Raw genomic sequence first — 23564 nt, 5'->3', positions numbered from 1 at the left:
GTGGCTTGGTCTTTGGCAAGTCTCTAGAGGAAGGCAATCCTGCAGCTCTTGAGACTCTTGCTGAGTCCTTCTCCATACCCTGCACAATGAGCTGGCTAGGTCTCGCTTGACCTGACCTGAGCAAGAAGGGTCCCCCCAGCCCATCTCAAAGATTCTTGATGCTCTCCACCTAGGAGACATTCTGGAAAGCCCAGGTGTGAGGCAATCGGGTCCACTTGGATTTTGCACGTCCTCCATTCTGCTGCAGTTGGGCAAAGCAAGCCTTGCATGCTGCTTCTGCAGAACTGCAGCCATGGTGGAACTCACTAGCCAGTGTGCATCTTGGCAAGAGTGGGAGAAGAGGGCCGGAACACCATCGCCTTAGGGGTCTCCCTCCCCCCTGCCTTGAGTAACTTGTAGCCAGCCATGGCTTGATCCCTGAGTTGAGGTCTGTTGGTCTGAGCAGTGCTGGGGGGAAGAAAGGGTTCCTGTGGGCAGGAGAGAACTGAGCTGTGCCTGGGTGACCAGAGCTGCACCCACCTCACTGGGCTCTGCGTTCCAGTTTGCAACAGGGTTCAGCCCTGGAACCTGCATTTCAATGCTGCGGTGCATGTGAAGAAACAAAGGTGCCTGTCTCTCCCTTGCTGCTGGTGACCTCCAGGGGAGTGATGAGCTGTTGACTTTTTCCTGGTAGGGTCATCCTCATCTCTGAACACCACGCTGCCTTCAACTAGTGCCTGGTCATCCATTCGTGCCTCCAACTACAATGTTTCCCTCAGCAGTACAGCACAAAGCACTTCTTCTTCAGGTGAGGCTGGGTGTGTCACACACACCCCAGTGCACAGGCTATGTCTGCCGCCTCTTCTCAGATGCTGCCATGAACTCCTGCTTCTCCACTCAGCCCTTATCTGCCCAGAGTCCTGTGCTGCCCAGATCAGCCCACGGGGAAGATTGGGGAGGGGCACCAGGAACAGCTCTCCTTTTTCATTATTATTTTTTTTTCACATGCCTCTGGTTTCCTTTCCTCCCAGCCAGAAACAGTGACTCCAAATCGACGTGGTCTCCTGCTTCCATTAACAACACCTCTCTGGCTCATGAGCTGTGGAAGGTTCCTTTGCCACCCAAGAGCATCACCGCTCCCTCGCGCCCACCGCCAGGACTGACCGGGCAGAAGCTGCCTCTGTCCTCATGGGAGAACTCTGCGCGGCTCGGGGGCAGCTGGAGCAACTCCGATGCCAGATATACCCCTGGTGAGTGTCTGGATTGCCTTTGGCCAGGCTGGCTTTTTGCCTGAAGGAGTGAGAAAGAGAGGAGGGTGGGGAGAGCTGCCTTGTCACAGCTGGTAGCATTGCCTGCCAAAAGGGCAACCCAAGATGGTGGCGAGGGGGGCCCTGGAAATTAGGATCATGGGCCATCAATCAGGAGCTGAAACAGGGCCTGAAGTTCAGACCCTCCCCGCACTCTGTCCTCTCAAATCTCTCTGCTTCTTGCAGCATCTCCAGTGCCAGCCTTCTGAACTGACTGGTGGCTGGGAACATGGCAGCCTGAGGGCATGACCAACAAGCCCTGTACCACAGTTATCCTTCTGTTGCAAAGTCACTGTTGCTTTAGAGTGGCTGGTTTGATTCACACACACGAACTAGAAGCCTTTGGCCTCATTCGCTATGGGGTGAAATCTGGCCCTTTACTGGGTGGGGCAGAGGACCTTTTTTAAAAACCTGGCTTTCCCATGTGGGGCCTGCAGGCACCTTTTTCCACGAAGGCAGTGCCATTTTTCTCTTGCTTCCGGCAGGTTCAAGCTGGGGTGAGAGCAGCTCAGGGAGAATAACCAACTGTCTTGTCCTGAAGAACCTCACACCTCAGGTGAGTGAGGGCACAGCTTGGCCTTGTGCCAGGAGCCTGCAGGGAGGTTTGGGCCCTGTTCCCCTTGCCCTGAGGGCTCAGGCAGGTAGGGACAGTGAGTGATTGTGTGTGCCTCTCTCCTCCCCCCCCCCCCGCCCTATCCAGATTGATGGCTCCACCCTGCGGACACTGTGCATGCAGCACGGGCCGCTGATCACATTCCACCTGAACCTGCCCCACGGCAATGCATTGGTCCGCTACAGTTCAAAAGAAGAGGTGGTGAAGGCACAAAAATCTCTCCACATGTAAGTACGGCCGGGAGCCTGGGAGGAAGAGGGGAGGTGCTTTTCTGTCCTGCTTCATTGGGGTGGGGAGGCGGTGTGCAGAAGGCAAGGATTGGGGCCTCAGGGGAAGCCGAGAGCAGCAGCGTCTAGCTGGCACACTTCTGTGTAAGCGGGTGGTCCCTTACAATGCCCCTCACTGGGCAGGGCGCAGACGTTTCCCATTAAAAACGTTCATCCTTAGGATCAACTCTGTTTCAGATACACTGCTGGAGATGCATTTGCTATGAGAGATGGAGGGCAGGGTAGGATTTAAAAGCACAAAACTCTTAAAATTGCTTTGAGCACAGGGTAGTCTGAGGGCTGCAGATAGAACTGATCTCCTAGAAACACCAGAAGCTGCCTTGGGCTATGTGACACCACTGGTCCATCAAACTCTGCATTGTCCCCACACTGACTGGCAGCAGTGGCTCTCTTTTCAGGCAGGGGAGTCTCCCCCCCCCAAACTCTCCCTAGAAATGACCTGGGGGGGCTGAACCTGGGACCTTCTGCCCTGCCCTTGAGCTACGCTGCTTCCCCTGAAAAATAAGATTCTAGTCCTCATGTTTCTGAATGAAGGGCTGGTCTTAACTGGAAGCTGCCTCATACTGAGTCAGACCCTTGGTTCCATCTAGCTCTGTATGGTCTGCTCTGACTAGCAGGGGTTCTCTGGGGTTTCAGGCAAGGGGGTCTTTTCCCAGCCCTACCTGCAGATGACATGATGGGGGGGCAGAGTTTGAACCAGGGGCCTTCTGCATGCAGAGCAGGTATTCTACCACTCTCCTGCCTCAGAAGGGCCTGACTGGCGCAAGCCAGAGCCTGAATAGTGGGGACAGGGATGCATGCTGCAATCTCTGCGTGCAAGGAAGGCAGGTGGGCTGGAGTAGTGGAGGATGAGTTGGGGAAGAGAAGATGCCGCCTGCTTTCGAGGACCTGTGCCCACCTCAACCCATTTCTGGGCCTCTTTCCGGACAGGTGTGTCCTCGGGAACACTACGATCCTTGCTGATTTTGCCAGTGAAGAGGAGATCAGCCGCTTCTTTGCACAAGGCCAGTCTCTCTCCCCCTCCCCTGCCTGGCAGTCTCTGGGCACAAGTCAGACCCGCCTGGGGCGCCTCGATGGCTCCCACGCATTTTCCAACCGCAACGACCTAAACAGCCACTGGAATGGTGCTGGGCTTTCAGGAACGGGCAGCGGAGACCTCCACGGCACATCCCTCTGGGGGAGCCCTAACTATTCCACAAGCCTCTGGGGTTCCCTGGGCAACAACGACACCAGGGGAGGGCTGAGCAGCCCGTCCCCCCTCAATGCTTTCCTCTCCGTTGACCACCTGGGGGCCGGAGGGGAGTCCATGTAGCCACCTCTTCTTCTTTCAGTGAACAAAACTGTGACCTCAAAGCAGCACTAAATTTGGACTCCCCCGCCCCATCCCTCCCCGCCAACCTGCCCTCCCCACTTGCAGCCTCCAGGGGTCACCTGTGGAAACGGTTACTTCGTGCGCACATTTCCTCCCCTCTTTCCCCGCCCCCTTTGTTTTAGCCCAAAACATCCCAGTTTGAATACTTGAATTGTGCAGGCCAATAATTATAATGTGAAAAGTTATAGATTTTACACTTCCAGGATATAGTGCTATACATAGTTTAAAGAAAAAACAAAACTACGTAGAATCAGCTTGCTTTTCATGTGTTCCATCGCTTTTTTATTTTATTTTATTATTTTTATTTTTTGCTTTGTGGATTCATCATCATTGTCATCATCATTCTTACTATTTTTGCAACTTGCTGATGATGGAGTTTGAGCTTTCTTAGGCTTTGCACAGACTCTGCCCTTCTCCCTGCCCCACAATCGTCAAGGTGGGGGCAGCAGCAGCAGCTCACAGGTGGCGCTTCCTGGAGGACAGACAGAAGGATGCTCCTTGCTTTGGACCAGGCTGTGCCCCACTATGCCTTGACGCCTGCCTGCCCACCTAGCCGCCACATGGCGGTCCTCCAGCGCCCAACAATCGAATGATGAGACTGGTACCTAGGATGCCGAGCGGAAAAGCCTTGCACCTGTTTGTTCATGTGGAATTAAACTAAAGAATGGAGCTCTGCAGTTTCTGAAACTGCACGCACAGCTATGACTGGCAACCCGGCCTGCTTGTCTGGGCAGGGGGTCCTGCACTTTCAATAGGCGTTTGGTATTTTTGTTTTTGTTTTATTTTGGGGGGGCTCCTGTGTTGGGGTGCTGCCTTGTTTACAGAAATCTTTTATTTTCCTTTTTTTTCTTTTTCTTTTGAGAAACAATGTTTACTCGACCATCACTTAAATATTTTTTAAAAACAAAAAAAAAATTGTGGATGTTAAAAGATGCTTTCTATCTCTGGGAATAACGAGCAGTGTTTGGCCATGTTCCATTTGTGTTTTTTCTATTCCCACCTCCTAAATCTAAGAGCATGGCTCTCAGGAAAAACCAAGGTCCCTACGTAAAACTCCTTGTAGTTTCTTATAGGAAAATAACTTTTAGCACTGATTACTACTTGCTCTGTAAACCTTCTTCTGCCAAAAATTGCTTCAAATCGCTGGAGTTCGACATTCTGTGCTTTCCAATGCTGTCTTTTTAATAGTGTGGGGTGGGAGAGGGGTGCTTGGCTCTTAATCTCTAGTTTCCCCCCAATTTTTGTAAAGCCGGCCCCCTTGTTCCTTTCCTCCTCCCCCTCCCCCCCCTTTGGTGTGGCCCTTCTTCCTGCTCTCGTGACTGTGTTCAGTGTTTAACCTTAAAGCTGAAGTAACTATGCAGACTGTAACCAAGAACTTGGGCTTACAGAATTTTGTTGTATAAATTTTAAATGTTTTAAAAGTTCCTGCAAATACTTTTCTTGTGAAAGTGTTAAAATCATCTTCTCTTTTGCCACAAATGGTGTTATTACCTGAAGCTTGTTTAGTTGGAGGATGAAAGACTAAACAAGGATAAAAAAAAAGAAACGAAACCAATTTTTTTAACTGTGCTGAAAGACGCTCTCATTTCATTGCCTTGATTCTAACTGTTGTGTCTGAAGATGCAAAAGTCGCCAGTGGCTTTTTAACTGTTTACAAATAGAGTGTGATTGTAAAATGTACAGTTTGGGTTGTGTTCTAATTATGAAGTTTCTCCAGATATTAATAAATCATGACATTTTTTGGCTGCTTACCATGGAACGGTCTCATTCGTGATTTGTATTGTTTGTCCGTGTCTCTCCCCTCTTCCCCCCCCCCCGGGACCCTCTGCTATTGGTGCACAGGCAGATTTGCTAGATTATGCTAGGTTAACAAGGGTTTAGTATATGTGTGTTTCTTTTTAGGGCCAGCTCCCACCTTGACAGGACACTTAGAAATTGAGGAGCGTGTGGGGAAAAAATGCTGGGTTTTGGTTTGTTTGTTTTTAAACTCTGGCGTTTAATACTTCCACTACAGCGACTTGCACAAAACGAAACAGTAACTGCTCTTCCTCCTCGCCCTTTAATCTAGTTATTTGTCCAGTTTTTTCTGTCAAAGAGATTCCTGTCTCCAAATAGGAACTAACTCCTGCGTCCAAATAGGAACTAACTGCTCAGACTTGTCCCAGTGTTGGATTCCAGTGCTGTGCTGTTCCTCCCAAGAGTAACCACTCGTAAAAATAAAAATAAAAAATCCAACACCAAACCAGTAAGGCTAGTTTGCTTGATGGTTGAGCCTCCTCAAGCCTTTGCACTGAAAACTGACATCGGCCACCTGCCTTGATGGGCTTGCACTGCTCGCAGGGTTCAAAGCCACCTCAATCTCTGAACTGGTCAGGTAGAAATTAAAAGGTTGGTTTCGAGCACGTTGACACGTCCTGTGTCTGACTGGAAGGGTTCAGGCTGTCCAGCTTCTCTCCAGGTTGACCAACTCCATTCCCTCGCAGTAAGAGTGAGGCCTCTGGGCTTTGTGCTGTGGAAAGGAGAGAGAGTGGGGCTCCAGGGATTGTTTTGTACTGGAAATGCCACGGGGGGCTAATTTGGCTGAAAGGGCCCAACCCCTCTCTCCCCTTCCTGCTGATTTCTGTTATTATTTATTGAATTTATATACCACCTTACACCTTGGGGGGGGGTCTCAGGGTGTTTCACAGAATAAAATCAAGATATAAAACCACAAAATACATAATAAAAATAAAAAAAACACAATATCCCCCCTCCAAAAAAAGCACATTTTAAAAGGGCATAGGATGTAAATCAGATCAAAGGCCTGGTTAAAAAGGACCGTTTTCGCCTGGCGCCTAAAGGTGTATAATGAAGGCACCAGGCAAGCATTCTACAGATGGGAAGCCACTGCAGAGAAGGCCCGTTCTCGTTTTCTAGGGCCAGTGAACAGATGCCACAATGCAGGACACTTACTTTATGGGTGAGCAGCCAGACAACTTATTGGTTGTCGCCAAACTGATGGAGTAACCTTGAGTAAAAGTCTCTTCTCGTAGTCTCCACCATAATCAAGTTACATGAGCAAATTTATATCTTATACCCTCTGGCCCCCTTGGAGATTCATCATAACATGCAAATAAGGTTTTTTTGTTTTGTTTTGCAATATGGAAAAGAATAGTTGTGTTTCATCAGAGTTCTGTGCCAAACTATCCTGTGTGCTTCTGTGCCAAAGCGCCACCTCTCCAAACTAGAGTCCCACAGCCCAGGGAAGTGTGCCTGGGCCTCACTCACCACTTGCTCCCTGGAGGGGTTGTGCAGAGCAGGGCAAGGGCTCCACTGAATAGGTTCCATGGGCCAGCTGGAGACGGAGACTTCACTGGCCTTCCCGGAGTCTATCATAGGGTCGTTCATGCTGTTGGAGCTCACGTCCCAATGGTTGTAATGAGCGCTAAAAAGATTGGAAGGAAGAAGATGCAAAATGGGAGGAAGCCATATCTACACATGGGGCATTAGATGCAAGGAAACACACATTAAAATGTGGAACACCCAACTCTCTTCCTTGGAAGCCCATGACTTTCCCCTAGGAATGAAAGTAAGGCCAGCATTTTGCCACATCCTGCTTAAAAGTGATTTAAAGCGCACCAGAATCAACTACAGTGGGGGTTCTGGGAGAAAGAGTTGTAGATTTTGTCAAATGCCAATGCGGTCCTTCCACTGGCTTTCCGACCACTCCAGGGTTCATCAGAGCTTTTGGAAAAGGGGAAGTAGCACAAGTAGTTGTGCTGCAACTCTTGGATGCAGCCCAGTGTCTCTGTTGATAGGAACTACTGCCATGGTGCATTCTCAGGAAGGATATTCGAGGTGGCCTACTTCTGAATAATGAATACCAGTTGCTGGAAACCACAAGGTGGAGGGGGCTCTTGTGCTGGGGTCCTGCTTAATGGATTTCCCATTGGGGCATCTGGTTGGCCACTGTGAGAACAGGATGCTGGAAGGGATGGGCCCCTGGTGGCACCCCTTTGGCCTCATCCAGCAGCTGGATCAATGCTCCTATTCCAAGATTGGAGGAGGCGGGGCTGGGGAGAGCAAGCCGAAGGGAGGAAGCAGAAAGTCAGATGCTGCCTTGGAAAAAGCTGCCAAGAAATTGGAGCACAAGGCTGCAGTGTGGGGGCTTATCTCTGCATTTCTGCCGCCGGTTATCAAACTTTTCCCGAGTTCCTCTTTCCATGGCGCTGTTAGAGGCCTTTATGTTTTTTCCCTTTAGCACCAAACAAACCAGCATAAGTGGAAAGTTTATGCCAGCTGTTTGGCCTCAGGCCAGCCAGGAGGTTAGCTGTGACAATTGAAGGTCAGTCCTCTGGGCTCAGCCTGTCTTTTCCTTGGGGAGTTCCCACCTCCCTGCCCAGCTTGCTCTCCACCCTGCTGGGCTATTGCCTGTTGCTGGAGATCAAGCATGATTTGCTTGCTGGGGGGTGGGAAGTCGCTAAGCAATGGAAGTCCTTTGCATATGCTAGTCTATATGTACAGAGGGCAAATGAAGGTGATTTGTGACATCCAGCGGCCCTCTAAGCAGAGCATCTCATCTTTTAAAAAACAGGAGGATGAATTTGCAATTGCCAGACGCAGAGGAAGTTGTTTTCACCTGGTCAGACCGCTGGCCTACCTACAGTCTCCTTCACTGACTTGAGAGCGGCTCTCTGGGGTTTCAAGCTGATATATTTTAAAAATGGGTGTTGGCTTTTACAACCCAACTCTCCATCAAGGGATTTAGATTCCCCAGAGTCCATTGTCAGTCAGAGAAGAATGGGTGGAGGTAGGAACCAGTCAAAGCAAAGCACATCTTTATTTTCCTGTCGCAACTGAGTCCCCCACCTTTGCACGAAGGTGAGGAGCATCCAGAACAAAGGTGGGTACGGTCTCTCCCAGCCCTACCTGCAGAGGTCGCTGGGGATTGACCCTGGGACGTTCTGCACGCCAAGCAGGTGTCCCATCACTGAGAAACTTGATGCTGGAGGACAGGGCACCTCCCTTTCAGAAACTAAACACTGTATGCCCCTGTGCCATTGCAGTCCTTGACCCCCCTTTCACCAGAACCCTTCGTGCTCCACCCCTTACATCACCCACCATGGCTGGAGTGATGGTTACCTCGGCCGGCCTGCGGCCCCGATGCAGGGGGCATCCTGTGGCTGCTTGCAGTAGCCGTCGGGGCCCATGCAGTCGTCCTGGCAGCTGCAGCAGGCTGTGTCCAGGATCTGCAAGTGCAGCAGTTCTTCCGAGTTGCTGAAGGCCGGGTTGTCCAAGGAGACTGCTGAGGCCAGCCAAGGCTCCGACCAGTAGTGGGCCGAGACATCGTCAAGGCGGCAGAAGCGGCGGTAGCTGGAGGGGTCAAGAATTTATGATCCCTTATGTTGCTATGAGTCATAGAATCATAGAGTTGGGATCACCGAGGGTCATCAAGTCCAACCCCCCATGTAATGGAAACTAATCTAAAATCCTAATACTGTAAATACAGTTGTTTTAAAAAGCAAAAACAAAACATGCTGAAGTAACATGTTGTTGGGAAGTCCTTGGTAATTAAAAAGTATATGCTGGTGGATGGTAGGAAACCTCATAGGAGTTTAGAAAAAAAAAATTTAGTAAAAGAAATTAAAACATTCAAAAAAATTAAAATGGCCAATATAGGCACCATCATTCTAAAAGCCTGAGCAGGGTTGTCTAAGCAAAAGTGTTTCTAGCAGCAGGCACAGAAAAGAGTACAGTGGTACCTCGGGTTACATATGCTTCAGGTTACATACGCTTCAGGTTACAGACTTTGCTAACCCAGAAATATTACCTCAGGTTAAGAACTTTGCTTCAGGATGAGAACAGAAATCGTGCTCTGGCGGCGCGGCGGCAGCGGGAGGCCCCATTAGCTAAAGTGGTACCTCAGTTTAAGAACAGTTTCAGGTTAAGTACAGACCTCTGGAACGAAGTACTTAACCCGAGGTACCACTGTACAATGAAGGTCCCTGCCTGATGTCAAGAGTCTGGGAGTTCCAGACCATAGGTGCCGCCACACTAAAATATCTATTTCTTACAAATGTGGAACATGTATTATGTGACACCTGTAACAGTGCCAGTTCTGCAGGTCAAAGTGGTTTAGAGGATGTTTATGGGGGTTAGACAAGATGCCCACAGTGAGGCCTTCTGCCCAGTCTTTTCATTCTAGGAGTGAGATTGCACTCTGCATATGCTCAGAGCCTAGGAAGGGGATTACACTCTGCATATGCTGAGAGCCTGTAGCCAGAGATTCAAGCCTGGAGTGCTAAAGAGCCCAGGCTGAAATGAATCCCCCCCTGTCTCTCTCTCTCTCAACACAAAGCTCATTTACACACTCTCTACCCCCTCATACCCCACCCCCGGATTTCCCTTGGAGTTCAGCCAGAAGCTGCTGGCTGTTTGCTTTTCCCTTGAAAGCAGGCCTGGCGGGAGGAAATATATCCCTCAGCTCAGCCTAGCAGCCCCCATTCCATTTCCCACCCACCTGCAGCCCCACACCAGATAGGAAAAGACAAGAGCCCTAAGATCTATGGGTGAAGGGTGGTATACAAATCTAATAAATAATAATAAGGGAAGAGCAATGAGTGAACAGCCCCTGTGAGCCCAACAAGGCCCAGAGAAAGGGAAGCAGCAGAGACTCAGCACTGCAAACAGCCCCTGTGGGTGCCCTTTCTAAGAGAAGAGGTTAGTGAGGAATGTCGTGAATAGGGGGGAAGACATCATAGAATTGCAGAGCTGGAAGGGACCTCTAAGGGTCATCTAGTCCAACCCCCCTGCAATGCAGGAATCACAGCTAAAGAAGCCCGGACAGGTGGCCACCCAACCTCTGCTTAAACACCTTCGATGAAGGAAAGTCCTTCCTCTTCCAAGGTCAGGGCCAGATTAAGACCTTTAGATGCCCTAACCACTTAATTTTGGGTGCCCCTATATATATCCGATTCAAAATACAAAATTCAATTCAAAATATGAACAATAACAAACCATAAAATAAAATTTTATTTATTGAAATGAAACAAAACCTGCAATAAGGATGGAAAACAATGCTTATCTTTGTGTACTTTATATTTGAAAAGTTTTCTCCTGCTTTTTCTAACTGCAAAGTCGAGGATCGGATCCTCAAAACTAATATTACCTTAACGCATCCACTTCTATACTTAGTGGAAATAAGACATCAAGCCTGCCTTGTTGCACAGTTGTGCTTTTGGGATTTTTAATATACAGTGGACCCTCTGGATAGGAACTTAATTCATTCTGGCTATCCGTACGTACCCTGAAAAGTCTGCAACATGAGGCGCTGCTTCTGTGCACGGATGTGGCGTGATAGAGCGCTTCTGCGCATGCGGCGAAACCCGGAAGTATCCACGTCCAGGTTTGCTGCGTTCACAACCCAAAAAGTTACATTACCCAAAGGTAACATAACCCAAGGATCCACTGTACTTCAGCTGAGAAAACGAATGCTCAGGTGAGCAATTTGTGACCATTTATTGTTAAAAATCCAGCTATGGAAAATGTCTAACCCTAAACCCCTTCCCTTGATGTCCTAAGCTTGTGCTTATTTTGCTCCACGTTTAAACCAGCCCTGTCCAAGGTAGCCAGTGCATTGATTAAACTGGCTGGGAAGGCAGGAAACCAATGGGAACAGTGCCCCAGTTTCTCTCCCTTCCACCTCCATGGAGTCCAGGAAGGGAGGAGAAGGGACAGGGTCTCACCTGCTCTTGGTCTGATCCGCTCTGGCCTCCAGCAGCAGCATACGAACCCGGCGGATCACCAGGCCGGCAATGGCAGCTCCGACCACCACCAGGCTCAGCAAGAGGCCGCAGGCCACCCCCAGCAAGCCCTGCTGGGTCACCTTGTAATCGCAGCGCACTCCCAGGAACCAGAAGTCGCTGCCCACAGGACACCTGGGGAATGAAAGGGGGAAAACCATCAGACAGAGGCCTTGAAGGCAGAGACACGTGTGCAGGGGCAGAGGGACTGGGCGCAAGGCCAGTGCGCCATGGCACTCACTGGCAGACAGGTGTGTGGTTGACAGCGTGTGTGCAGATGCCCTCGTTCTTGCAGTAGTCGCGGTGGCACGCAGAGGTGCAGACGGCACTCCCGTCTTCCCCGGTGGAGACGCACTCATAGCCGGCTTGGCAGGCGAAGAGCACGGAGCAGAGGTCCAGGTGCCGCTCTGTAGGAACAGGCAACAGCTCAGTGGCAGAGCCCCTGCTTGGCATGCAGAAGGCCCCAGGTTCTGTCACCAGGTAAGGCTGGGAGACACTCCACCTGAGAACCCTGGAGAGCTGCTGCCAGTCAGTATAGACCTAGGTGGGCCCACTGGCGAAAGGCAGCTAGCTTCTGATGTGTCAATGGAAAGCAGCCACTTTGTTTAAAATCTTGAGGACTAGAAACTTGTGGGGAGGGGGGCATTGCTCAGTGGGAGAGCCACTGCTTTGCAGGTGTGCAGGTTCTGTCCCCAGCAGCACCTCCTGGGAAACTGATGTCGGCTGGGTTGGGAAATGGGCAAATTGCCCGTCGGCAAAAGCTTACCTAGCGTCGTGCTCTGCAGCACCCGGGCATTGCCAACCCAGAGCCCCGGCCGCAAGCGCTCCGAGAGGGATGAGCGATTCAGGGCAGCCCACAAGCCAGGAGCCGCTACCAGGAAGAGGGCATCAAATGCCACCACCACACTCCCGGGCCTGCAAAGAGAATAAGAGAATGGTAGAATTGCAGAGGTGGAAGGGTATCTAATCCAATGCAATACACGGAAGGTGGCAGGAGGGGCAGCCCCATCTGAGCCCTGAGATACACACACACACACACACACACACACACACACACACACACACACACTGCCATTCCTAACACAGGAAGTTTCAGGGTCCAGTCATCACCCATAAGCGAAATTATTTTGCAGGGACAGGTTTTGGAAACGTGATTCATGAATGCACCAAATACTTTAGGAAATTGCTTGAGTTCCATGAGTTTTTAAAGGCCTTCCTGCAACCAGCCTCTCCTGGTGATCCAACTCTGCCTTCAGATGGAGCTAGCCAGTAGGTTGCCTTTTCCCTGCCCACCTCCTGCACCCTCAGAGATTCCTCAGAGTCATCAAGGCCTTCCTGACGTCATCTGCCTTCCAAGGAGCCACCTGGGACCATTTTGAACTTTTGTATTTTCACCTGCCACACAGTGGTGTCAGTCATCTTGCCCTCCCTGAGCCCTGGGATACGGCAGACAAGAAAACCCAAAGAGAGAGGTGGATGGATGGATAGATACCGGATTGCCTTCACTTCCAGTCGCTGAAATCCCGGCAGAGAATCGAAGAGAGGTGTGACCTTAGAGAGAGAAAAGGGGAAGGGGAAGGAAGGGTAGTCAATTAGTCATTGATTTATGGAGCTTCCATCTCCAACCCTTCACCAAAACAGATCCCAGGGGGGTTTGCTAACATGAAATAAATCACGCATAAAATACAATTAAATTATAACACCTGCAACAAAACAGACACAATTTATTTTAAAAATCCCTCAGGTATTAAAACAATGAAGCATCATCAGTTCAAAATAATAAACTCTAGGAGGGGCTGGAGAACCTCAGGCCTGGAGATGGAATGTGGCCCTCCAGTCCTCTTCACCTGGCCCTTGGAACTATCATCAGGCCCCACCCACTGTTCCCAGGCCACACCCCTCATTGGCCCATGCTTCGCGCCCTCCTTGAGTGCTTCTGCCCGAGCAGAATGATTTCCTTGTGCAGTGGTACCTCGGGTTACATACGCTTCAGGTTATATACGCTTCAGGTTATATACGCTTCAGGTTACAGACTCTGCTAACCAAGAAATATTACCTCAGGTTAAGAACTTTGCTTCAGGATGAGAACAGAAATCGTGCTCCGATGGCAGCAGGAGGCCCCATTAGCTAAAGTAGTCCTTCAGGTTAAGAACAGTTTCAGGTTAAGAATGGACCTCCGGAACGAATTCAGTACTTAACCTGAGGTACCACTGTACTATAATCATGTCTCTTGCTTGCCTGGATGAAGATGAGAGGGAAGGGTGCATAGAAACTAGCTGAATGTTCAAAGGCCAGATTCCCATATGCAGCCCCGCCAACTTTTGCCTCTAGTCCTGCCTCGCCCCCATGACCCATAGCTGTCAACATTTCCCTTTTTTTTAAGGGAAATCCCCTTATTCCGAATAGGATTTCCCTTTAAAAAGCTTTGCCATGGCCATGTGGCCCTGGGAAGGTTGACCAGCAGGGAATGTGGCCTTTAGGCTTCAGGACCTTGGACAACCCAGTTAAAATCCCACCCAAGTCCTGGGTAAACAGACACGGCTAACCCACCGTTTCGTTGACGCTGAGCACCAGGCCCTGGTACTCAAGTGAGTCGGGGTTCCAGAAGCTTCTGGAAAACTCCATGGCCAGGACCAGCTCACAAGGGATATGCAAGAGAGTGGCTGCAGGAAGGGAGTAGAAGGAAAATAGGACCCACCTCAGCCCAAGGTTGGGGGTGAAGGAAGGAGGGAGAGAGAGAGAAAGAGAAAGAGAAAGAGAAAGAGAAAGAGAAAGAGAAAGAGAAAGAGAAAGAGAAAGAGAAAGAGAGAAGAGATTCTTTAGTAGTGATTCCTGCTTTGTACCTTCCAACTGTATGAGTTTACCATTCGATTACCACCTTCAGAGCCCCAAGTGATGGCAGCTGCCACAGCATGGCAGGATGGTGAGGGTGGCTCCACCTGCCCCACAAGTGTAGGGAGCACAGAAGCTGCAGGCTTATAGCATTAAAAAGGAGAGCCAGGAGTCTCTGCAACAGAAAACTTGCTTCAAAGAGGCCAATGGCCACAGCTGTAGCTGGACCAGGAGAATGAGTATAGAAACTGAGCATTTCTTACAGGTTTTTCATTTTATGCCCATGCTTGTGGGTTTCCCACAATGGGTGCTGGGTCAGCCATTGTCAGAACATGGTCTAGGTGGGGTCCCATTTGGCCTGACCAGGAAGTCATCTTATGTTTTTACATTCAGATCCAGACCAGCTTAGTTCCAGCAAGGTGGTGGGGCCTCCTGTGTGTTAAATTCTACCTGGGGGTGACTAGTCCATTAGGGCAAATGGGTACAGCTTCCGCACGCCCAGATTTCCCCAGGAAAATCCTCTGCCAGCCCCCACCTTCTGCCTTTTAACTTAACAACCAATCCAGGGGGCAGCCCTGGCTGTCCTCTTCCTCCTCCCCACTTCTGTAAAACTCAACAGGGGAGAGGAAAGCGTTGAAACTAGAATCAGTTAACTCCAGCTATTTGTGACCTCTCTGCCTTCAGCCTTACCAGGCCCAACAGGCACTACAGAATCATAAAAAGGTGTAGAAGGGATCCCAGGGGCCACCTAGTCCAGGCCCTTCAATGCAGGAATCAGAGAGAGAGAAATCTGCGTCAGATGGCCAACCAAACTCTGCTTAGAAACCTCCAATGAATGAGAGTCCACCGCCTTCACAGACAGTCCTTTCTAGCCCCCACTAAACCTCAGTTTACAGGGAAGTCACCTGCCACAGAATCCCCTCCTAGCTCACCAACCTTGCCCCCCAGCTCAGCTCTGCTTCCCTCCCTCAGTTTGCAGAGAGAGGTGCCCCACTGACCTTTCAGGCGGGGCAGCTGATTCTCTGCCACAAAGACCTGGTGGGCTCTAGGGCGGCCTTCCCTGGGCACGGCCGGCTGCAGTTGCGTTGTGGACTTCTCTGGTGTGGCTGGCGAGAGCCAGGTGCTGGCAACGAGAGGTTCCTCCTTTGCAGTGCTCTTTGGTCCTGGAGCTGGCAAAGGCGGCTGTGTGTGCCCACTGCTCCCTGTTGGAGTGGCTGTTGTTCGGACAAGGCCCTCCAGACTAAGCGGAGAACGGGCAATCTCCCTGATGGAGCCACCTTCGGCTGTGGCGCTGGGCCTCTTACCCCATTCCCAGCTCCTTGTCCTGCCTGGAGAGGTCCACAGCCGGTGGGTCACGGGCATGGTCCCCGTGTCTCCTATCTTGCTTGTGGGCACAGCTGTTCCAGAGCCCAAACTGGAGGAACTGGCTGCTTGGGAGTGAAGCTCTGGATTCAGCGAAGGAGCTGTGCTCACATCATCTCCCTCTGGAGTGAGCAAGGCAGCCTCAGAGCCTGCTGGGGTCTTGGTTGGGCTGGGAGTCCAGCCAGCGGGGGCACCCTTTCCTGAGAGGCTGCTGCTGGTGGTGAAGGGCTCTGCAGCCTCTGTGGCTTGCCAAAGGGACCCCTCTCTTGTTGCCTGCTGGGTGGGGCGTGTTGTGGCTTTATGACGGCCCTCCCTGGCGTCGCTAGGCACCCCTGTTCTTTCTCTGTAATTGACAGAGACCTCCATTGGAGTGGGGGCCATGGTGGGCGAGGTGCCCTCTTCTGCAGCCCCCTTGGGTGTCAGCTGCCTTGGCTGTGAGGATGACTGTACAGGATCGCCCCCTTTCATGGGCCAGGCACTGCCAGGCTCCGAGGGGCTCTGAGATCCAGGCTCTTCTGTGGCTGTGGAAGCCCCACTGGAGGCAGTCTCTGCAGCCATGAGCGGGTCTGTGGAGTTCTGAAACATGGGCACGTCTGCACTGACATGCCCACCTGCTCTGGAAGCTCTTGGTTCTTCCATTACACCACCTGGGCCCACAGATGAGGTGAGCAATGTGGACCCAACAGGGAGGTTGCTGGCAGAAGCAGGATGGGTGGCAGAGTCCACCAACCTCAGGGGCAAAGCTGTCCCCAAGTGGAAAGATGAGGATGAGTGGGGAGCCACCTCTGTACGATGTGGGGATTCTGCAGAAGTGGGCTGAGCATCCACTACAGGCTGTGCTGCTCTCATGGCTTCTGTGGAATTGTGCATCAGGGCTGTTCCACTGGGAACAAAACTGCCTGCACTTATGGCTTCCTGGGTTGTCTCCATCGTGTGACCCAACCCTGCCCGGGATCTCAGCAGCGTTGGTGGTGGAGCAGGGGCGGAGCCAGGATCAGAGGGTCCCACGGCACCCCAAGACTCGTGAGATCTGGTTTCTGGCTCCACGCCTGGTGTGCTGCCCCCTGGCCCCTCAGCACCCACCACAGATGGGGCTGTGCTCCAGCCCTGTGGCAATATTTGTGTTGTGATGGTTGCCACATCCTCTTCCTGGGCTGCCCCAGTATCAGCCGCAACCGGCTGTGGAGTGGAAGCCAGAAGAAGGGTCCCCTGAGTCTCTGCGGTGGGTGACTGGGTCTCCTGGGGCCTCAGGCTGCCAGCTCTGGTGGGCATCTTCAGGTCATCTGTAGGGCCCACGCTGCGCGTCTCATTCCCACCCCTCGTAGCACTTGGGGGTCCCTGGCTCTCAGGCCAAGGGTGCTGAGGCTCAGCTTGGGTCTGTGTAGCAGCTTGCACTTTGGAGGCCAGAAGCAGAGCAGGGCTGGTGGGTTGCCAGACCTCAGAGGCTTCCTCTCCAGCTCCAGGGCTGGAGGATTCTTCCGGAAGAGAAGAGGGCCAAGAATTTTGACCTGCAACATCCTTTGGGGAAATGGGCCCAGGAAGCAATACTGAGAAGGTCACAGGCTTGGTTGTGATGAGGGGTGGACTTGGTTGGGGCAGCCCGCCAGCCCCCAATGTGCTCTCTTGAGTGGGGAACTGAGTGCCTCTCCCAGTGGCAACTGCTGCTCTGCTTTCTTCCACCTCTGTTGGCCTCCTCGATGTTTCTTCTTGGCTGGCATCAAGGACAGCAGATCCAGTCTGCAAGTCTGGGTGCCACGCAGTGGGGACAGCAGCATCAGTGGATGAGAGACGAAGCCAGGTGATGCCAGAGGGCTCAGCGCTGTCATGGAGGAGGGTCTTCAGCGTCTTACTGGTGCTTTGCCCTACAGATAGTGAGTCCTGCAGCCCAGAGAAATCTGACCCTGTGGGGTGGAGGGAAAGCAGAGGCAGTGAGCTCCCTGGGAGGAAGTCGAGGGGCAGCACCATCTTCACTGCCACCCCTACAGGCAGAAAAGCGAAGGCGTCTTTGGGATCTGAGCTGCAAATGTCAGCAACTGCCCTTTGTTCAACCAGACACAAGGAGGTTAAAGCACCAGGAGGTACCAGGCAGTGGTGTTGCGCGGATGCTACACGCTGGCAGCCTCGGGAGGGTGAATAAGCCAAAGCCCCCAAACCTCCTGTTCCAAAAATGCATTTAAACACAGAGCTCTCTCGGTGCAACTGTAAAGCTCCCTTGTTATTTTTGCAATTGGATGCTGGATGTACAGTGGTACCTCGGGTTACAGACGTTTCAGGTTACAGACTCCGCTAACCCAGAAATAGTACCTCGGGTTAAGAACTTTGCTTCAGGATAAGAACAGAAATCTCCGGTGGCGCGGCAGCAGCAGGAGGCCCCATTAGCTAAAGTGGTGCTTCAGGTTAAGAACAGTTTCAGGTTAAGAACGGACCTCCGGAATGAATTAAGTTCTTAACCCGAGGTACCACTGTAGTTGTTTATGCAACCTTGCTGTATTTATAGCACTGAAGTGTTTTGTTTTGTTTTTGTCTGGTGTTCTCTATACTGTTGTGGTGTTTTGTTGCTATTAGGAAATTATTTTTGCACTTTGATTTTGAAATGCTCTCCTCTTTTCTTTGTTGTAAGCTGCTTTGAGCATGGAAAAGCAGCATACAAGGAGAATGAATGAATGATTTGCTTTTGATCTGGTTTTGCTGATTTGGGGGTGGAGCAGCTGCCCTGCTTCTCACCAGATTTCTGCACCACGCATGGACACCACACACACATCCAGACCGTAGTTACACAGCTCTCAATCCCAAGATGAAGTTGGGAACCAAAACCTTATGCAAGAACATGGGGTGGGGCAGAAATCTCCCCCCAGCCTCCCAGGGGCCACAGCGTAGCTATTGGGTTAGAATGGCTCTGGAGCTGCCGTCTCAGTGGCAGAATATTTGACAGAAGCCCAGCTAATAATCCAGAACAGGCACTCAAGACAACCCACCCAGATATTCTGCATCACTCTCTCTGTGTTGCCAAGGCAACAAGCTTTCTCTGGCACAGACCGCTATCTGACACGGCTGGTTCGGAGGAGGAGGCTGGCATCGTGTCTGCTGTGGAAGAAATCCACGTTTTGTACGAGGAACTCCTGGATCCTCTGCATTCATACGCTCACATCCGAGACACAGGACTTGACGGGGGGGGGGGCAAAGCAGAAGGCAGAGACCCCAGGGAATGAGGAAGGGTGTGCATCAGCGACTGTAGGATAAGTGCCACATCTCTTTCCTGTATCCACACACACACAGCTGCGATGTCATCCATCATAGCGAACATCTGGATTCAGGCAGAGCATCATGCACCCCATAGTTATCAGTCTCTGATAGGCTTACAATGACTACTTCTCGTCTGAAAATCCTCCTCCCCCCTAAGCAGCCAGGTTGTCCTTAGAGCACTGCATGTCACTCATACAGATGGACTGAGAGAGATAAGCCCAGGCCAGTAAGAGCCTGCGGTATATTAAGCTGGCAGCCAGACCACCGGGCCAGTCTAGGCTGCCCATGACCTCGCTGATTAAGAGTTGAGTGAAACCTTGAAGCCTTTGCCCTCCTACTCTCCACCTAAGGTTGAACAATCAAAGAGGGGCATTGTATCAGCCCTGCATCTCTTGTCCTGAAGACGGGGGGCAGAATACGGCCCTCCATGACTATCTGGCCCTCACCTGCCTTGCCATCTCCTCAAGTGCCCTTGAAGTGTAATGATGTCACATCGCTTGCCTGGATGGAAGACAAGAGCTGTGCAGAAATATCTGGCTTTTGTGTGGCTGGAAAGTAGAAAAGTGGAGAATGGCGGTGGAAACTGCTGTTTTGCCTCTGGCCACACTCACTTTGACCCACGACTCTGTCCACACCTGGCATGTGGCCCCCAGAAGGTTGCTCGTAAGGCAATGTGGCCCTCAGGCTCAAAAATGTTCCCCACACTTTGTCTTACAGAGGGGAAACTACATGCCTAGCCACACTCTTCCAAAGGAACAGAGTCATAACTCGCTGCCCTACTCCCATCCCAACCTAGAGATGAGCATCTAGATGCCTGTTGACCACGTAAGTGTGCTATGAATTTGTCTGGCATTGCTTTCTTCTAAACACAACCATGAGTCAAGGGCGAGAGCTTCGTTCCTCCATCGATGAAAACCCTAAGCAAAGGTAAAGGAGAGTTTGGGTCACTAGCAAGAGGTTTTTGTTGGGGTTGGTAGGCAAGCATGAGATGGACATATTTAATCTAGGGATTGTGAAGGAAAGTTAGCCAAGGATGGGAGCCCCAACAATTCTGCTGGGATCCCACAGAGGCAGCTGCTTCCTACTGTGGTTCTGTTGCTTTTTTCCTCTTGCGTAATATTTCCATTCTACTCAGTCTAGGAATGCAGCTCTAAGAAAGATACCCAGCTCTGGCACAAAGCCAGCACCAACCCCAAAAGACCTGCCTGCAGCTAACTGCACACCCACACAGATACATCCTCGCAGCACTATAAGGTGAGACGATGTCTTTCTAGAGTGGAGATAGGAGTCGAGCAAGGGGACAGGCGGCGGCAAAGGTGCAGATACCTGTAGACAGAGCAGCACCCTGCAGATCAGATGCCTCCTGGAACATAGCAAGGCAGGAGAAAGAAGAGCCATGTGCAGAGTGCTCCTTCCTGCCCCATGAAGGAGCCACAACCAGCCCCCAAAACATGGCAGACATTAGGAAGTACATGGGGCCCCGCAGCCGGGCATTATCCTTTGGGGTAAGACTTGGGGGCTGAGGTCCGGGCCCCTCCCCACTTAGCAGAAGGAGCAGCTGGTTTCCCGAAACACAGCAAGAGCAGCGTGGGACATTTTGAAGCCAGTGAAAAAATGCACATGGCCATCTAAAGGGCATGGTGCTTGCAGGTGCTTTAAAGCTATGAACTCCATTGTCTACAGCTGGAGGCTGCTGTGCTTCTGAATACCAGTTGCTGGAAACCAGAGCAGGGAAGAGCACTCTTGGGCTTGGGTCTTGCCTATGTGTTTCCCACTGGGGCATCTGGTAGGCCACTATGAGAACAGGATGCTGGACTAGATGGGCCACTGACCTGATCCAGAAGGCTCTTTTTATTTTCTTATTTTCTTTTTAAAATTTGACACCCTCTTCTACTTTCTGCCTTCCGTTGTTTGTCATTGCTGCAGCACCCCCTGTGGTGCCCTTTCAGCTCGGCACACAGTGTGGTAAAAGGTAAAGGGTAAAGGGACCCCTGACCATTAGGTCCAGTCATGGCCGACTCTGGGGTTGCGGTGCTCATCTTGCTTTCTTGGCCGAGGGAGCCGGCGTACAGCTTCTGGGTCATGTGGCCAGCATGACTAAGCCACTTCTGGCGAACCAGAGCAGTGCACAGAAACACCATTTACCTTCCCGCCGGAGTGGTACCTATTTATCTACTTGCACTTTGACGTGCTTTCAAACTGCTAGGTTGGCAGGAGCAGGGACTAAGCAATGGGAGCTCACCCCGTCGCAGGGATTAGAATTCCCCTAAATCTGCCTCTGATGCTGCTGTCCTACCTTACTAGGCTGGTGTCGAGATTAAAAAATGAAAAGCCCCAAGAACATTCGAATGCACTAAACAACTATAGTACTGCACATGGCCATCATAATTATGTAAGCAGTTTAGCTTATTTTTAAAAAAAATTAGTGTGGCATGTAAATCTTCCTAAATGATGAGCAATAATTTATTAATGACTGGGGGTCTGCAAAAATGTTCCCTGTTGGAAGACCAGGTTATCTTCCATGAAGGAGGGGGGTGGGGGGCTACCCTGTGGCTCCCAGATGATGCTGAGCTCTCATCACCCCAAACCAGCACAGCCAAGAGTCTAGGATGATGATGGGAGATGGAGTCCAGACACATCGGGGGGAGGGGGCACAGACAAGCCACTTCAGTGATCAAAATTGGGGTGGGGGCGCCCTGCAGCACCAGTGACTCCCAAATTCACCCTCCCCACACCAGCCCCAGGTTCAGACCTGCCAAATCTCCACCACCCACACGGGATACCCGCTGCTGGCAGTTCCCGGCAGGCAACAAGTGGGGGAGTGTGGGGGGTCCTCGGGCGAGCGAGACGCCTTGTTGGGGTGCCCCATGCCTGGGGCCACTTGGCTCCCCCAGCGGGCGACCTTCGGCTCCAGCGTCCCCAGCGGTGCCCAGCACCTCAGCCGGCGAAGAAGGGCTGTTGCCCGATTTTGGAGGGCGCTGGCAACATCATCCAGAGAAGCGGGTCTCTGAGCGTGTGCAGAGAGCGCCCTAAGCCTTGCCCACCCCGGGCAGACAGTACCCGACGGGGCGGGGTCTTCCCCGATGCCAAGGACAGCGAGACCGATGGCCAGCCGGGCGACCTTCTGGAGCCCTCTCGAGGGAAGGAACAAAAAGAGAAGAGGTCCTTACCGGAGGAGGGGGTGATGGCGAGGCCAGGCTGAGGGGTCCTACCGGCGCCTTGCTGGTCCCCGCGGAGCCGCCGACGCTGCCGCCAGCCTTCCCGGCCGCCCCCCTCGAAGTCCACCTGCAGCGGGTCTGGCAGGGCCGCCGCCGCCGGCACCTCCTGCCCCTCGACGGGGAGCGGCTGCCTGGGGAGGAGATCCGAGCAGGGGGGCCCCTCGGGGGCGGCCGAGGCGTCCAGGCGTCGCTCGCAGCCTCCGGAGTGCCCTGCGCGGAGAGAGACAGAGGAGGGCAGGAGAGGAGCCCGCGGTACCCCGCGGTGCCCGACGGAGCGCCCGGCCCACCCCGCGCCCCCCTCGCCCGCGCCTTACCTGCGGCGGCCAGCAGGGCCAGGAGCGCCACGAGAGAGAAGCGGAGGCGGCGGCAGCAGCAGCGGCGGTGGAGGTCCATGCTGCGCGCCCGGCTCCCTCCGAAGCGCGCCGCCGTCGCTGCCAGGAAGCGGAGCACCCCCCCCCCGCCCTGCTCGCCACCTCCCGTGCGCGACACGAGCCAGCGAGCGCGCGGCGGGCACAAAAGGAGGAGGCGGAGAAGCAGCAGCAGCAGACGCCGCCGCCCCAGACCCGGAAAGCGGAGCCCCCCGGCTTGGAGACGGGAAGTCCCCGCCTGCCCCCAACTCCGGGACGCCCGCGGTGGCACGACGGGAGGAGGCGAGGGAGGCAGCAGCCCCAGAGCTTGCCGGCGCACGTGGGGAGGAAAAGTTGCTCTCTGAGCATCTGCAGAGTGCCCTGACTCCCCACGCCTCCCCCTCGAGGGAGGGGCGTGTGGGGCCGAGAGCAGCCGAGGGGGGGTCTCTTGATTGCCCTCTTCGGGGCAGCCGCTCGGGGACTTCGACTGACGCCCTGCTAGGTACTTCAATCCCAGGGACTCCCTGGACCTCTCGGAGCCTCCATCGAGCAGGCCAGCTGCAAGGACAGTTCAGGCACTGGTGGCCAAATGTGGCACATCAGGCTTCTCTCTCTGGCCCTAGGGAACACCCCCCCCCTCCCCATGCTCCTTCCTCCTTGGCTGAAATGTGTCCTTGAACTCTCCAATGCCTTAGTTTGCAGAGGTGCAGGTGGGGAAACTAGCTTACCGTAAAGAGGGAAAATTAGCATTAGTTGCTCTGGCATTAGGGTGCCCATCACTGTTATGTGGTTGTCCAGAGGAGCAAGTGGAAAAGTGTCCCCACCTCAACCCCTCTCCCTTCCTTGGAAACCATGAAGTCACCTCCACCTGGCAGAGCAGGAGCAAGAGGCCTTGGTAGCTGAGTAGTTGGCCACCACTATGTCCCATCATGCTAGCTCAAGGAAGGGTGCGGTGTGGTCCTGCCTGTTGGAGGCCCACGACTCCCACTATTCCTGGCCATTGGCCATCATGGCTGGGGCAGATAGGAGCTAAGGCTTCCTGGTGGACCACAAAACCCTCACGCCCCTGCTCCAAACACAACAGCAGAGCAAGTCCCAACAAGGCAAAGCTCTTGAATTGGCAGGAACTGGCCACAGAATACATGGGGCTCCAGAGGGCCTTTGCAGAGAATCTAAGCCAGGGATGGGTGTGGGGACCTCTAGGCCAAAGCTCACAGGACCCT

The 23564-nt window shown here is 52.6% G+C and overlaps 2 protein-coding genes across 3 annotated transcripts in view; one reads left to right on the top strand and one right to left on the bottom strand.

The window, feature by feature from the left end:
• The window catches only part of TNRC6A (trinucleotide repeat containing adaptor 6A), a 40770-nt gene extending 35453 nt beyond the window's left edge, over window positions 1-5317 (top strand). For both annotated transcript variants that reach the window (XM_082199314.1, XM_082199313.1), the window contains 5 exons: window positions 674-787; window positions 1011-1229; window positions 1772-1842; window positions 1987-2126; window positions 3117-5317. In XM_082199314.1, coding sequence (XP_082055440.1) covers window positions 674-787; window positions 1011-1229; window positions 1772-1842; window positions 1987-2126; window positions 3117-3498 — 926 coding nt within the window. In that variant the 3' untranslated portion in view covers window positions 3499-5317. The remainder of the gene's footprint in view (window positions 1-673; window positions 788-1010; window positions 1230-1771; window positions 1843-1986; window positions 2127-3116) is intronic.
• Window positions 4399-22902, bottom strand: LOC309518819 (uncharacterized protein). The gene is made up of 11 exons (XM_082199333.1): window positions 22309-22902; window positions 21947-22204; window positions 15170-17434; window positions 13890-14002; window positions 12832-12890; window positions 12106-12254; window positions 11581-11746; window positions 11283-11474; window positions 8680-8910; window positions 6826-6982; window positions 4399-6067 (listed from the first exon to the last, which is right to left on the bottom strand). The coding sequence occupies exons 1-11, from the start codon at window positions 22385-22387 to the stop codon at window positions 5993-5995; spliced, it is 3744 nt and encodes a 1247-aa protein (XP_082055459.1). The 5' UTR covers window positions 22388-22902; the 3' UTR covers window positions 4399-5992.
• Between the last annotated feature and the right edge of the window lie 662 nt (window positions 22903-23564).

The sequence above is a fragment of the Podarcis vaucheri genome, assembly GCF_965113315.1.
Source record: "Podarcis vaucheri genome assembly, chromosome: 14".
Classification (NCBI taxonomy): domain Eukaryota; kingdom Metazoa; phylum Chordata; class Lepidosauria; order Squamata; family Lacertidae; genus Podarcis; species Podarcis vaucheri.
Note: the sequence above shows the minus strand (reverse complement) of the source record. Positions and strands in the feature narration are given on the sequence as shown.